Genomic DNA, 14,568 nt, shown 5'->3' on the forward strand with positions numbered 1-14,568 from the left:
GTATCCAAAGTAGACCACAAAGGTTCAATTATATTGAGATCTGGTGACTCTTGTGGCGAGAGGAGATGCGAAAATCATCCTCGTGCTCACAAAACCGGCCCTGGACGAGGAGAGCTGTGTCAGCAGGGTCCCTGTCATATCAGAACGCAGCATCACCATCGAGGAATATACACTGTATCACGGGATGGACCTGATCAGCCAAAATGGTCACATAACCCTTGGCAGTAATGCTACCTTGCGAGAAATCACGGGGCCCCGTGAATACCACGACGTGACTGCTCAAACCATCATAGAATCTCTGTCATGTTTCACTCTTGCGACGTAAACGCGGCCAGAAGTTGGAAGCGGTGTGAAAAAAGACTCATCCGACCAAAGGGCTCTCTTTCATTGCTCCATCTACATCTACATCTACATACATACTCCGCAATCCACCATACGGTGCGTGGCGGATGGTACCTCGTACCACAACTAGCTCCACTCCCAAACAGAATGAGGGAAAAATGCCTGCCTATATGTCTCTGTACAAGCCCTAATCTCTCTTATCTTATCTTTGTGGTCTTTCCGCGAAATGTAAGTTGGCGGCAGTAAAATTGTACTGCTGTCAGCCTCAAATGCTGGTTCTCTAAATTTCCTCAGTAGCGATTCACGAAAAGAACGCCTCCTTACCTCTAGAGACTCCCACCCGAGTTCCTGAAGCATATCCGTAACACTCGCGTGATGATCAAACCTACCAGTAACAAATCTAGCAGCCTGCCTCTGAATTGCTTCTATGCCCTCCCTCAATCCGACCAGACAGGGATCCAAAACGCTCGAGCAGTACTCAAGAGGACAACGTACTGGGTTCTATTACTTAAGAAGTCTTCGAGCCACTCAAATACTTGGGAACCAATCCCATATGCTCGTACCTTAGTTAGGAGTCCATAGTTCAGGTTTCACAGCTTCGGCACCACGTTTTCCTGTTACCGGGTATTTTCATCACTGATGAGTCGTTTCGGACCTCACACTTGCTCAGAATTTCCCTGATTCGTGTTGTTTTGGTGCTGTCGGGGTTCGCGAGTGCGATTTTCACTTCTGCAGTGACATTTGCAACTACAATCCTCTTATTTTTCGTTATGAACCTCTTCAATGACCGTCCGTCACAGTTACCAAACACACACTTTTGTTCGTGTTATAACTTAGTGAATGATGTTTTTCTGCTTTTTCTGTATGCTGTATAAATCTTCAATACGGTGACTCTTGAAATAACGAATACATTGGCTACCTTGGTTACGGAATCGCCCGCCATACGAGCACTAAAAATTTGCCCACATTCGAATTCACTTAGCTCCTACATAATGCAGTCACAGTTACACAGAACATTGTTCTGACCACGACTGAGATCTGCAACGTATTGCGGACACTGCACAGGTGCCGTTCGTGGCCAAATACAACAGTGTAAGCTGTAGGCTTAGCTAACATCTGTGTTTGTGTTCAAGCTAGCATTTCTCGCGGTGTTTCCATAATATTGTGCAACCCCCGTTAGGTGGGAGGTTTGGGTGCAGTATGTGGGATTGGAGAGGATATTACAGGAAAGCTGTTGGGTGTGTACGTGTGAGAGACTAAAACTGACTGAACGCAGCTGCTGGGAGATGCGTGGGACTGCAGCTAGGCTGTGTGGGATTGCAACTAGGCTGTGATAGGGTGGTTTGGAGGCTTAATTTGGGGTGTGAAGAGTACAGTGTGTTTGCCCATCAGGAACAGTAGATGGCGGTAATGATTTCGTGGACTGGGAGGAGTAAGCGATTAAAATTACACTGGGAAGCTATAGATAAAGCAGTTATTATTGACTCAATCTATAGAACGTGGAATCAGGAAAGTCATATACTGTCTGAAATACGCGAATGAATGTCTTTATATGTTTATCTGATAAGAGTTATGTTGTAGAATTTTTCTAATACTAAGCTATATTCGTTATGATGAGGAATACTGTTATCCTCAAATATAATTTGCATTAATAATATGTTCTTTACTTTGCAAAGATGTTTAGACATTATTTATTCTGTTCTGTTTTAATGCTCGTGTGTGAAGTTAATGTTTCGAAAGGTATTCTCATCTTTTATTTATTTACTTATGTCACAATTGCTGTTACACTGTTGTAAATGTTTCCTTCTATTCTTTTGTAAAGCCTGTATTACTACAAATGTTATCTGTATTATTATATTTTTAACGATGTCTTTTTGTACCTTTGTAATTGTATTCTCATGTTATAAAATTAGACACCAGGTCTTCAAAATTAGGTATATAGCAAGGTTTCATTTCACTGCACATATTTCTGGTGGTCATAGTATACTCACAATATGTGAGAAGTTAAAGAAAGAAAAGGACTGTTAGTGCTCACGCTTGTGTTGATAATTCCGCAAGGGACTGGTTAACAGCATTGCTGGTTGTAAGGCCATTTCAAAATTTTTTTTCGCGAGTGAGCAGGTGGTGGATCGTGGACTTGCTATATTATCCGCAAGACTCTTCGATGGTGATTGTGCACCCGCACAGTCGCAGCGGATGGCTGCTGGCCATCTCTACAAGGACTACAGTGGGTCTGCACCTTTGGTGGCCCACGAATACCATAATCTCTATTAGGACTACAGTGGGTCTGCATCTGTGGTGGCCCACTAATACCATCATATGTACAAGAAATACTGTGGGTCTGCTCTGTGATGACCTACCTACCAATATTCTTCAAAACTTCGATTGATTCTGCTGTAGGTTTGCTCTGTTGTGGCCCATTACCTGTCTGCATGTCAAGAGTTAGCACTGTCTTTCCGTTGTAAGGACAACATTACTTCTTCAAGACTGCATCGAAATCCACTACTTCGTGTGCACTTTCTTTTATTGCTCAGACTTGTGCATAAAACTATCATTCTTACTGTGATGAATGATCAGGACTGTCTTTATGGACTGTGAGGACAATTTTTGCTTTTGACCAACATTGTATCAATAAATGTGTGCATTTTATATCTTTATTATTGTAATTATGAAAAATTTCATCAAATCAGTATTGTCCACTGCTCAAAACAATTTGTAAACTTTTTTGTGGTGAGCATGGGGGCTATGTAAGTAGGCTGTTAGGTTATTATGTTGGTAACGCCACGTAGTGCTCTGTATGAAAATCGCTGACTGCGCTGTGTGCAATCTGTGGCTGGTTGGATTCATTGTTGGAATATTTGTTTGTGTAGTGTTGGGCAGTTGGATATGAGCCGCCAGCAGTGGTGGATGTGGAGAGAGGCTTGCCAGAGTTTTGAGACGTTACTATAAGCGGACGATCTGGACGTGTGTCCGCTAGAAAAAGGTAATTTGTAAAGATGGATGTAATGAATTATATATATATGATGACTTTTGAACACTATTAAGGTAAATACATTGTTTGTTCTCTATCAAAATCTTTCATTTGCTAACTATGCCTATGAGTAGTTACTGCCTTCAGTTGTTAGAATCTTTTATTTAGTTGGCAGTATTGGTGCTCGCTGTATTGCAGTAGTTCGAGTAACGAAGATTTTCGTGAGATAAGTGATTCATGAAAGGTGTAGCTTATTGTTAGTCAAAAAGAAAGTCAGATTTCGATGCGCTAAATATATTGTGTGTCAGTTTAGTGATGATCGGAATAAGTAAAGAGAAAACTGTTTGAGTACGTTCAGTTTTACTCAGCTGTTTCTGTATCAAATAACGTAAGAAGTTTACCAGCACAGTCATTCATAGTTTTTCTAAGGGGAATTTTCAGATGTACTGTCCTACAATCTCAATCTGATTACTGCTTATCTTGCATTTGGCTGTAGCGTCACAGTCTGTGGTGAGGAACGACGACTATGCCATCGCTGTGTTAGTTGTAAATCCCATTCCATATTTCTGAAATATTCGCATTAAACAGATGTCCGATGCAGCAGGTCGTTGAGTCGGCACTAGGAATCGGTCCGAAGTTGACTTACCTCCATGCCACGCAACATAGCTCTACGTGGTCATAACCAGAATAGTAAAACTAGCGAACGCCGCGATACTTGCCCGTTTCGAGGGATGCTGAAGAGAACACCCAACGTGGCGTTGTACGTACCTGCTCGAGATGTCACTTGCGGTTCAGCATGGGAGTGACTCACCTTCAAGTTCGTTGGCCGCCCTGGCTTGCTCGCGTGTGTGGTGGGTGGGTTGGTAGTACAGTCTGGTTTCCTACCTGTCCGCCCCCACGCGTCCGCGGCCCACTCACCTGCGAGATCCGTCCTGCGAGTAGGTGCTGCGGTAGAAGCCGACGATGCTGTCGGTGAGAGACCCGAAGAAGATGAAGTTGAGCAGGTAAGTGCCCGCCAGGATCTGGCCGTAGCGCGGCTGCAGCACCCACATCTCGCCCTCCGTGTAGTCCACCTGAGGAAAAGATTACCGGCTGCCACCAGTGCGATTTCAGAGCGGGAAATCTGAGGTAACAAATTAACTATGACGGTCGTGTATACCCGTCTACAACTTAAGTCTACCGTATCTGTTATCCCGGAGGCACCAACGATGACACAACTGACAAAAGGAGGAACTACCCATCCCCACCTAGACGAAAGACGGTAACGCGGAAACGAACGACCTAGTACGCAACGACGTCCCCCGCATACATCCCACAACACGCAGCACATTTCAAAACACCTAACACAATAGTTTTAAGGCAATTTTACGTAAGTTAAAGAACCATTGTAGAAACCAGCTCCAAGTACTGCTATAACAGGAAAGGAGACTATGTAAAACTAGACCTAAGACAGCAAGGAACCATTGTAGCAACCAGCTCCGAGTACTGCGAAGCAGGAGAGGAGAACCTGCAACCGTAGTTATAAGATTAGCCGTAAGTTAGAAGACACCACCCACAACACCAGTCACCAACAAATTTAAACTTAAGTAACACAGTTTTATTCATTCATATGAGCCTTAACGCCTCCTTTCTTTTACATTGTTTTGAAGTAATAGCACTATTTTAGAATAATACAATGGGGAAAAAGAAGAGAATGTGTATAGTAGCCGGCCGTTGTGGCCGAGAGGCGCTTCAGTCCGGCATCGCACTACTGCTACGGTCGCAGGTTCGAATCCTGCCTCGGGCATGGATGTGTGCGATCTCCTTAGGTTGGTTAGGTTTAAGTAGTTCTAAGTCTAGGGGACTGATGACCTCAGATGTTAAGTCCCATAGTGCTCAGAGCCATTTGAACAATTTTTTGTGTATAGTATAAGAACCTCCCATTAGGTTATCTTGTCATTTTCACTTACCTTGTTATTCTCATGTATTTTGTTAATTCACTTATCTTGCTAAAGTCGCTAAAAAGTAATATAAAAACTAAGAATATTCCACATAAAGTAATAGCATGTATTCAAACATATGAAAAATTGGAAATAAATAAAATAAAAATTGTAACCCCTGGCTGATTAAGGGCAACGAGATAAGCCCGAGAACAGCCCGCCTTCTCCCCTCGGGAGGGGGAATGAAATGTGTTAAAAAATATCCCGGCGGAAAGTACACCAAGACCAAACTAAAATTAGACCGAAGAGTTACGAAATATTGTCGTCACTGCGCGTCTCTCAATAAATGTGGTTATATTTTCTTCATAGGATTTTTCAACCTGGAAAAAGCATTCTATATTGTAGAATGGTGAAAGATGTTCGATATCCTCAGAAAAATTGGTAGTAAGCTGGAGGAAAAGGCGGGTGGTATACAGTACGCGCAAGAACCAAGGTGGAACAGTAAGAACGAAAGACGAAGAACGACATGCTCGAATTAGATAGGGCGTAATACATAGATACAGTCTTTCGTCCCTACTGTTCAATCTATACATCTAAGAAGCAATGACCGAAATAAAACAATGGTTCACGAGTGGGATTAAAATTCGGGGTGAAAGAATATCGATGATAAGATTCGATGATGACATTGCTATCATCGCTGAAAGGGGAAGAATTGCGTGACTTATTGAGTGGAATAAACAGTCTACTAAGACAAGAATATGGACTGTGAGTAAACCGAAGAAAGATGAAAGTAGTGAGGAGTAGCGGAAGTGAGACTGACGATCAGTACTGGTCTAACGAGAGTTTTGTAAGCTCCTTCCTTTGTTGATGGGCTGCATTTCCTGTAGATTTTTCCAATGAAATTGTCTAACATCCGACTTGCGATTAATTTTATGTGGCCGATCCACTTCAAATTGCTCCGTACACACGCACACGCTTGCTCCTAGATATTTTGTCGAAGTAACTGCTTCCAGTGAATGTTCTGCAATTTTGTAATCATACAGTAAGGAGTCTTTCTGTATACGTATTCGCAATGCTTTTTTTTATTCTTGGGGTCAATTGGCACACACTGTACAAAACGTCGGTCCTCTGCGGCTCCTCCCGCATTTCGCTACAATTTTCTAGAGTCGCGGTTTCTCTGTATACAACAGCGGAATCGCTAAAAGCCTCATGTAACTTCCGACGCTCTCTACTATACCATTTATATTTATTATGAAGTTACTTTTTCGTCTGAAGACTTCTCTCCATTGAGAATGCCGTGGTGTGTTCTGTTTACTAGGAACTCTTCAGTCCAGTCACACAGCTGGTCTGATGTTCCATACGCACGTATTTTGTTCATTAGGCAGCTGTGCGAAACTGTATCGAATGCCTACTCAGGCGCCTGAATCTACTGCTTTCTGGTTCTCGCGGACGAACAGAGCGAGTTGGGTGTCACAGGGTCATTGTTTTTAGAACCCATGTTGGTCTCTACAGAGGAGATTTTCGGTCTCCGCAAATGTCATAATACGCGAGCATATAACTTCTTAACCACTGATCGATGTCAGAGATACAGGCTCATAGTTTTGTGCGTCTGTTCGATTATCCCTCTTGAAAAGTGGAGTGACCTGTATTTTTTTGCAATCACTAGGAATGCTTCGCTTCTCTAGAGACCTTCGGCACACTGCTGCTAGAAGAGGGGCATATTCTTTCGCATACTCTGTGTACAATAGAATTATTATCCCATCAGGTCCAGCGCCTTTCCTCTGTTCAGTGATTTCAGTTGTTTTCCCGTCCCTTGATCACTTGTTTCGATATACAGTATGTCATTTTCTCGTCCGTGCGACGATTTAGAGGGGGAAGTACAATGTGATCTTCCTCTGTGAAACAGTTTTGGGAAAAGACGTTTAGTATTTTGGAATTTTATGTGTAACTCTCTGTTTCAGTGCAACTATGATCACGAAATGTCTGGATAGACTTACTTTTTACAATCAGACATAGGTCTGAAAAATGACGGAAATTGCTGGCTGGACCAATATGTAAAATAAGAGAAAGGCAGCCTCTCACGAAACCAAAGCATTGAGCGTAGGAACAGCATTCACACTAGAAAACAGCATTCACACTACCTTTTCTAGCAGAAATAGACGCATTCACAACACACACACACGCAACCACACAGACACCCGACAGCATGCTCCCGTGGCGGTGGTGTTTTACCAAACGGATATCTTCAACGTTGGCGGGTTGATGGCCTCAGTGCTCAGAGTGAATCTGCCTGATGAACATACTGATTCTAAACTGTGCAGCTTTCCAACGGAAACTATTTGATCGGCCGTTATAATGTCTTTTGTTCATCAGTTTCATCAGGTTTGAGACGTAATATACTGATGGAAAAAATCGCAACATCAGAAAATAATTAATGCAGAGTAATGAAATTTTACAGCCTTCCAACGGAAACTATTTGATCGGCCGTTATAATGTCTTTTGTTCATCACTTTCATCAGGTTTGAGACGTAATATACTGATGGAAAAAAATCGCAACATCAGAAAATAATTAATGCAGAGTAATGAAATTTTACAGAAGAATGCTGAAGATTTGATGGGTAGATCACGTTACTAATGAGGAGGTACTGAATAAAATTGGGGAGAAGAGGAATCTGTGGCACAACTTGACTAGAAGAAGGGATCGGTTGGTAGGACATGTTCTGAGGCATCAAGGGATCACCAATTTAGTGTTGGAGGGCAGAGTGGAGGGTAAACACCGTAGAGGGAGATCAAGAGATGAACACACTAAGCAGATTCAGAAGGATGTAGGTTGCAATAGTTACTTCGAGATGAAGAATCTTGCGCAGGATTGAGTAGCATGGAAGGCTGCATCAAAGCAGTCTCTGGACTGAAGACCACAACACACACACACACGCACACAATGAAATTTTGGGAGTACATTTGTCTAGGTAACATATTTAAGTTATTAACACTGCCAAGATTAGGGGTTAATGTATGCGCGATATAAGCTATTGCCAATGAGAAATGCTCGTACATCAATTACCGGCGTGGCCGGCCGCGGTGGTCTAGCGGTTCTAGGCGCTCAGTCCGGAACCGCGCGGCTGCTACGGTCGCAGGTTCGAATCCTGCCTCGGGCATGGATGTGTGTGATGTCCTTAGGTTAGTTAGGTTTAAGTAGTTCTAGGGGACTGATGACCACAGATGTTAAGTCCCATAGTGCTCAGAGCCATTTGAACCATTTGAACAATTACCGGCGTGGCCATCAGAATGTTGAATGCAAGCATGCAAAGGTGCATGCATTGTGTTGTACAAGTGCCGGATGTCAGAATACAGGGAGGGCTAATGCTGTTCGTGGATGACACTGGGCTTGTCGCCGATGATGTCCCACATGTGCTCGACAGAAGAGAGAGCTGGTGATCAAGCAGGCCAAGGCAACATGTCGGCACTCTCTAGAGAGGTACGTGGGTGAGCGTTATCCTGACGGGAAACGCCCCTGGAATACTGTTCATGAATGACAGCACAACAAGCCGAATCACCAGAACCACGTAAAAATTTGCAATCAGGGTGCGTGGGATAAACGCGAGAGTGCTCCTGTTGTCTTATAAAATCGCACGCCAGACTATAACTCCAGGTGTAGGTTCAGTGTGTCTAGCACGCAAACAGGTTGGCTGCAGACCTGCAACTGGCCTACTTCTAACCAACACATGGCTATAATTGGCACCGAGGCAGAACCAGCTTTTATCAGGAAACACAACAGACCTCCACCCTGCCCTCCAATGAGCTCTCGCCTAACACCACTGAAGCTGCAAATGGCGGTGGTTTGGGGTCAGTAGAATGCATGTTACAGGCTGTCTACCACGGAGCTGTCCTTGACATAACCGATTTGTAACAGTTCGTTGCGCCATTATGGTGTCAACTGCTGCAAAAATTGCAGATGCAGATGCAGCCGTCCGTTGTAGCCGAGCGGTTCTAGGCGCTTCAGTCAGGAACCACACTGCTGCTAAGGTCGCAGGTTCGAATCCTGCCTCGGGCATGGATGTGTGTGATGTCCTTAGGTTAGTTACGTTTAAGTAGTGCTAAGTCTAGGGGACTTATGACCTCAGATGTTCAGTCCCATAGTGTTAGAGCCATTTGAACCATTATTTTTGTTTTGTTTTGCAGATGCAGTACGATGCGCCAGAGCCATACACCGGACACGATGCTCTTCCCTTTTGGTAGTGCCACGTGACCTTCCGGAACCCGGTCTCCTTGCGACTGTAAATTCTGGTGACCACCGCTGCCAACATTCATGTACAGTGGCTACATTCCTGCCAAGTCTTTCTGCAGTATCACAAAAGAAACGTCCAGCTTATCGTAGCCCTTATCAGACTACCTCATTCAGATCAAGTGAGGCGTTGATAGTGGTCTCTTTGGCGCCTTGAAGGCATTCTTTACTAACATCAAATCACCACGTCCACAATCAAACTTAACTAACGCTTACGACCGTTACAGCGTGTATTTAAAGAAAACCTGATTTGAATCCTCACAGTGACGCTACTGGCGCCACTCTTATGCGACTTGCGTGAAATCTGAACAAACATAATCTTTCAGGTTTAGAAACACGCCTACCAACTTTAGTTTATGACGAGTAACTCCGTTTTGGTGTTGTCAGCATATCTGGAATTTTCGTCACGTTAAATTGGTTCAAATGGCTCTGAGCACTATGGGACTTAACATCTGAGGTCATCAGTCCCCTAGACTTAGAACTACTTAAACCTAACTAACCTAAGGACGTCACAAGCATCCATCATCCATGCCCGTGGCAGGATTCGAACCTGCGACCGTAGCAGCAGCGCGGTCCCGGACTGAACCGCTCGGCCACAGCGGCCGGCTCGTAAAATTGTTTTTTTTTTTTAAACCAGAGCGTAATAGTGTTGGCAACTCACGGGCTCGAGCAGTGGCACCTCGGCGCTGTCCAGGACCCTGATCATGCGGCTCTCCGTGATGTTGAGGCCCTTGCGGTGCACCGCCAACCAGCCCCTGGCGCGCTGCGTCTGCACCGTTATGGACACGGCGCCCACGAAGGTTGCCTCCTCCAGCTGGGGGTTCAGCAGCAGCTCGTAGTGCAGCGGCTGCACGTCCTCTGGCAACCTGTGCGGACAGCAGGTGGTTGATAAGTACGAGTACTGCAGCTTGTCGACGAACACCGCGCACAAGCTATCCAACTCGAGCACTTGTCTCTGTATCCGCCTGACAGGTCCCCACGTATTCAAGACTCAGCTCATGGCTCCCACCTACCAGTGTCTCTCCCCTACCACCCCCCCCCCCAAACTCCTCAGCAACTCATCTACACGGCTTGGTGAAAGGAGACTGCCTAGGTTTCTATCCCTTTATGAATACGCCACAAGTGAAATATTTGTCTGGAGATGAGCACGTTTGTGTAGAGCACAAACATTTTCCTCTGACAGTTCTTAGCACTGTACGAGATCATTACACTGACGGGAAAATATCGGAACGCCAAGAAGGATATGAGCGACATAATCAAAAATTGGTTGGCGTGTTTTTACATCTGAAAGATGTCTATCCAGATTTCGCGCCAGTTGCGTAAGCGTGGCGCTAGTAGCGCCACAATGAGGACGAAAATTAAGTTTGCTTTAAATACACGCTGCCACGGTCGTGAGCGTCAGTTACCTTTGAGGCCGGAGGTGATGGGCTGATGTTAGTCAGCAATGCCTTCAAGGCGACAAAGACATCATTAGCAAAACTTCACTGAGTTTGGAGGAGGTTGTGTAATTAGGCTGCGAGAAGCTGGATGTACCTACTGCGATAGTGCAGAAAGACCTGTCAGGAATATAGCTACTGTACATGATTGCTGGCAGTGGTAGTCACGGGAATGTGAGGTCGCAAGAAGGCCGGGCTCCAGTGGGGCACTTGTCACTACCGAGATGGAAGACCATAGTGTTCGGTGTATGACTGTCGCATCATACTACATCTGCAGCAGCAATCTGAGCAGCGGCTGGAACCACAGTGACACAACGAACTGTTACAAATCGGTTGCTTCAAGGACAGTTCTGAGCCAGATGCCCTGTAGGGTGCATTTCAAAAAAATGGTTCAAATGGCTCTGAGCACTATGGAATTTAACATCTCAGGTCATCAGTCCCCTAGAACTTAGAATACTTAAACCTAACTAACCTAAGGACATCACACACACCCATGCCCGAGGCAGGATTCAAACCTGCGACGGTAGCGGTCGCGCGTTTTCAGACTGAAGCGCCTAGAACCGCTCGGCCACCAGCGGCCGGCTAGGGTGCATTTCACTGACCCCAAACCACCACCATTTGCAACTTTGGTGTTGTCAAGCGAGAACTCATTGGAGAGCAAGTTGGAAGTCTGCTGCGTTGTCTGATAAAAACAGAGTCTGACTCTGTGCCAGTCTTGGTCATTTACTGTGTGTGGCGTTATTTCGTACGACAGCAGGAGCACCCTCGCTGCAAATTTGTAGGTCAATCTGGTGATTCGTCCTGTTGTGCTGCCATTCATGAATAACATTCTAGCGGGTGTTATCTAACAGTATAACGTTCGCCCTAATACCGCTGTTGTAACCCAATATGCTCTACAGAGTGTCGACATGTTGCCTTGGCCTGCTCGATCATCAGATCTGTCTCCAGTCGAGCACACATGGGACATCATCGGACAACTCCAGCATCGTCCACAAACAGCTGTCCCTGTATTCACCGACAAGTGCAACCGACACGGAACGCCGTCCCACAAACTGACTGCACTTTTGCATGCTTGCATCCAACATTCTGGCGGCTACACAGGTTATTAGTGCACCAGCAAAATGGTTCAAATGGCTCTGAGCGCTATGGGCTTAACATCTGAGGTCATCAGTCCCCTAGAACTTAGACGTACTTAAACCTAACTAACCTAAGAACATCACACACATCCATGCCCAAGGCAGGATTCGAACCTGCGACCGTAGCAGTCGCGCGGTTCCAGACTGTAGCGCCTAGAGCCGCTCGGCCACTCCGGCCGGCTCTCACGGTGTTCTGCAACAGTACTAAATATATGTTGTCTATTGTCATTCATGTGGATGTGGATTACATCCAAGTTAAGAATTCTATATTTTTAACAAACTGGACTAGTATTCCCTATGTGTGTTGTAGTAACCACTCAACTTTTTCCAGAAGTGTAACTATTGAAATGTCATCTAGGCTTGCTACAACTACTGCCTTACGGAGCAAAACTGTATCTAATAGTAAATAAACAAGTTGTTTTACTCATTACTTACAAAGACAGAAAAATTAAAATAAGTTATTGATTTAGCGGTGGAGATGACAAACTTCCAGTCTTTTTGTTCTTTCTCAAAAAACATCAAAGTACGAAATAAAGCCAAATTAAAACCTGACGAACAGAGTATCTACGTTCCACAATAATATTTATTTACAGTGGAATAGTTGTGGAACGTCAGTACTGCGTATTTCTGTTTTCAATGTGTATATGTTCCTCCAAGTTCAGACAGAATATTCACACAAAAATAATAAAGCCAACTAGAACATTATGCTGGTGTATGTCGTAACACCCACAAGACCAATACAAGTATTTTTAGACACATAAATCGAAAACAAAAAATGTAGCAAAATAAGCTCATAATATCTTCCAAAGCTGCTAATATTTTAATGTCGACCGTTGCAGACCACTGGCATATGGAAAACAAACTAACGTAGGCAATAGCTCGAATATGTCTGATGCCCCGCAAACATTATGAAATTGCCAACATCACTGGACAAGGATGATGTTATCTCCTGACCATACTTACCATAGGTAGTTCTCTGCTTGTCTATTTCCAAAAAAACAGAGGGCGTGGCTTCCAAAGGAGTTAAGAAGTATAGTCGGACGAGAATAAGATTTTCACTATGCAGCGGAGTGTGCACTGATATGAAACTTCCTGGCAGATTAAAACTGTGTGCCGGACCAAGACTCGAACTCGGGACCTTTGCCTTTCGCGGGCAAGTGTTCTACCATCTTTTTTAAAAAAAATCATTTCATTTCGTTCGTTACCGTTCGTTGCGTTTGTTTAGGGCGGACGTCCCGTGACACCCATTGAAGTTGATCGTTAATCCAGTCACTCAGATTTTTTATTACAGAGGGCAGCTAACCCTCTGGCCGAACACGCTGAGCTACTGTGCCGGCCATCTGAGCTATGTAAGAAAGACTCACGAGCCGTCCTCACAGCTTTACTTCTGCCAGTACCTCGTCTCCTACCTTCCAGACTTTACAGAAGCTCTTCTGCGAACCTTGCAGAACTAGCACTCCTGGAAGAAAGGATATTGCGGAGACGTGGCTTGGCTATAGCCTAGGGGATGTTTCCAGAATGAGATTTTCTCTCTGCAGCGGAGTGTGCGCTGATTTGAAATTTCCTGGAAGATTAAAACTTTGTCCTGGACCGAGACTCGAACTCGGGACCTTTGCCTCTCGAGCTCGAGCCTTGGTCCGGCACACAATTTTAATCTGCCAGGAAGTTTCATGATCAGACAAATTAATGGGGCAGTAAAATGCTGAGTTGCGAATGGGTTAAACATGTGTAACACAATTGGCTTAGAAGCTCTCTGATTGGCGTATTCCCAATAAAGAAGTTGTGAAATGTGATTGGATGAGCTGATGTGACAGTAAAATACTGAGCTGTGATTGGGAGAGCTAAATATTCATGTCAGCTTAAAGCTCTCTGATTGGCCTACTTTTGAAAAAGAGGCGTGACTTAGGAAAAGGGAGGGGAGGGGAGGGGAAGGGGCACGTTTTGGAAATTGGGTGGGGGTGGGGGTCGAAGAGTGTGGGGAAGACTAGAGAGTAGGCAGAGGAGGGGAGTTAAGAGGACATATTTTATCCAGAATCGTCATTGCTTTCCTGTTGAAGGTGTTACTAGGATCCAGCTTGTGGTTTAGACTGTAACTTCAGTTTTTTTTAAGCTTGGAAGAGGACAATAACTCTCCGTGGCCACTAAAAACAACTTACAAGCAATAAAAGTGTCTAGATAGCATGGCGGTCTCCTTTTCGTCCTTCATAAAGAGAATCTACGAGAGAGTGTTGAAAAGTAATGCCTACGAATTTTTATGTAAAAACTACTAAAACTTTTTAAATAAAACTTACGTTATTATCATTTTACGTCTTTATTCTTCACGTCTACACATTTATTTCTCGACAGAGTCACACTATCGGCGAAGACATTTCTGCCAACGAGAGACTAGTTTGTTGATACCGTCACGTTAAAATGTTCTACTTTGTTGATGGCGCCCTATCCTCACCTCTGCTTGGACCGCTCCATCACTACCAAAACC

The 14,568-nt window shown here is 44.4% G+C and overlaps 1 protein-coding gene across 1 annotated transcript in view; it reads right to left on the bottom strand.

Moving 5' to 3' along the window:
• LOC126158956 (glutamyl aminopeptidase-like) overlaps positions 1-14,568 on the bottom strand; it is a 478,517-nt gene that overhangs the window by 447,631 nt on the left and 16,318 nt on the right. The window contains exons 3-4 of the mRNA XM_049916478.1: positions 10,179-10,383; positions 4,232-4,386 (exon numbers count right to left, since the gene is read on the bottom strand). Of these exons, the coding sequence (XP_049772435.1) occupies positions 4,232-4,386; positions 10,179-10,383 (360 nt within the window). The remainder of the gene's footprint in view (positions 1-4,231; positions 4,387-10,178; positions 10,384-14,568) is intronic.

Source organism: Schistocerca cancellata, chromosome 2, assembly GCF_023864275.1.
Source record: "Schistocerca cancellata isolate TAMUIC-IGC-003103 chromosome 2, iqSchCanc2.1, whole genome shotgun sequence".
NCBI classification, from domain to species: domain Eukaryota; kingdom Metazoa; phylum Arthropoda; class Insecta; order Orthoptera; family Acrididae; genus Schistocerca; species Schistocerca cancellata.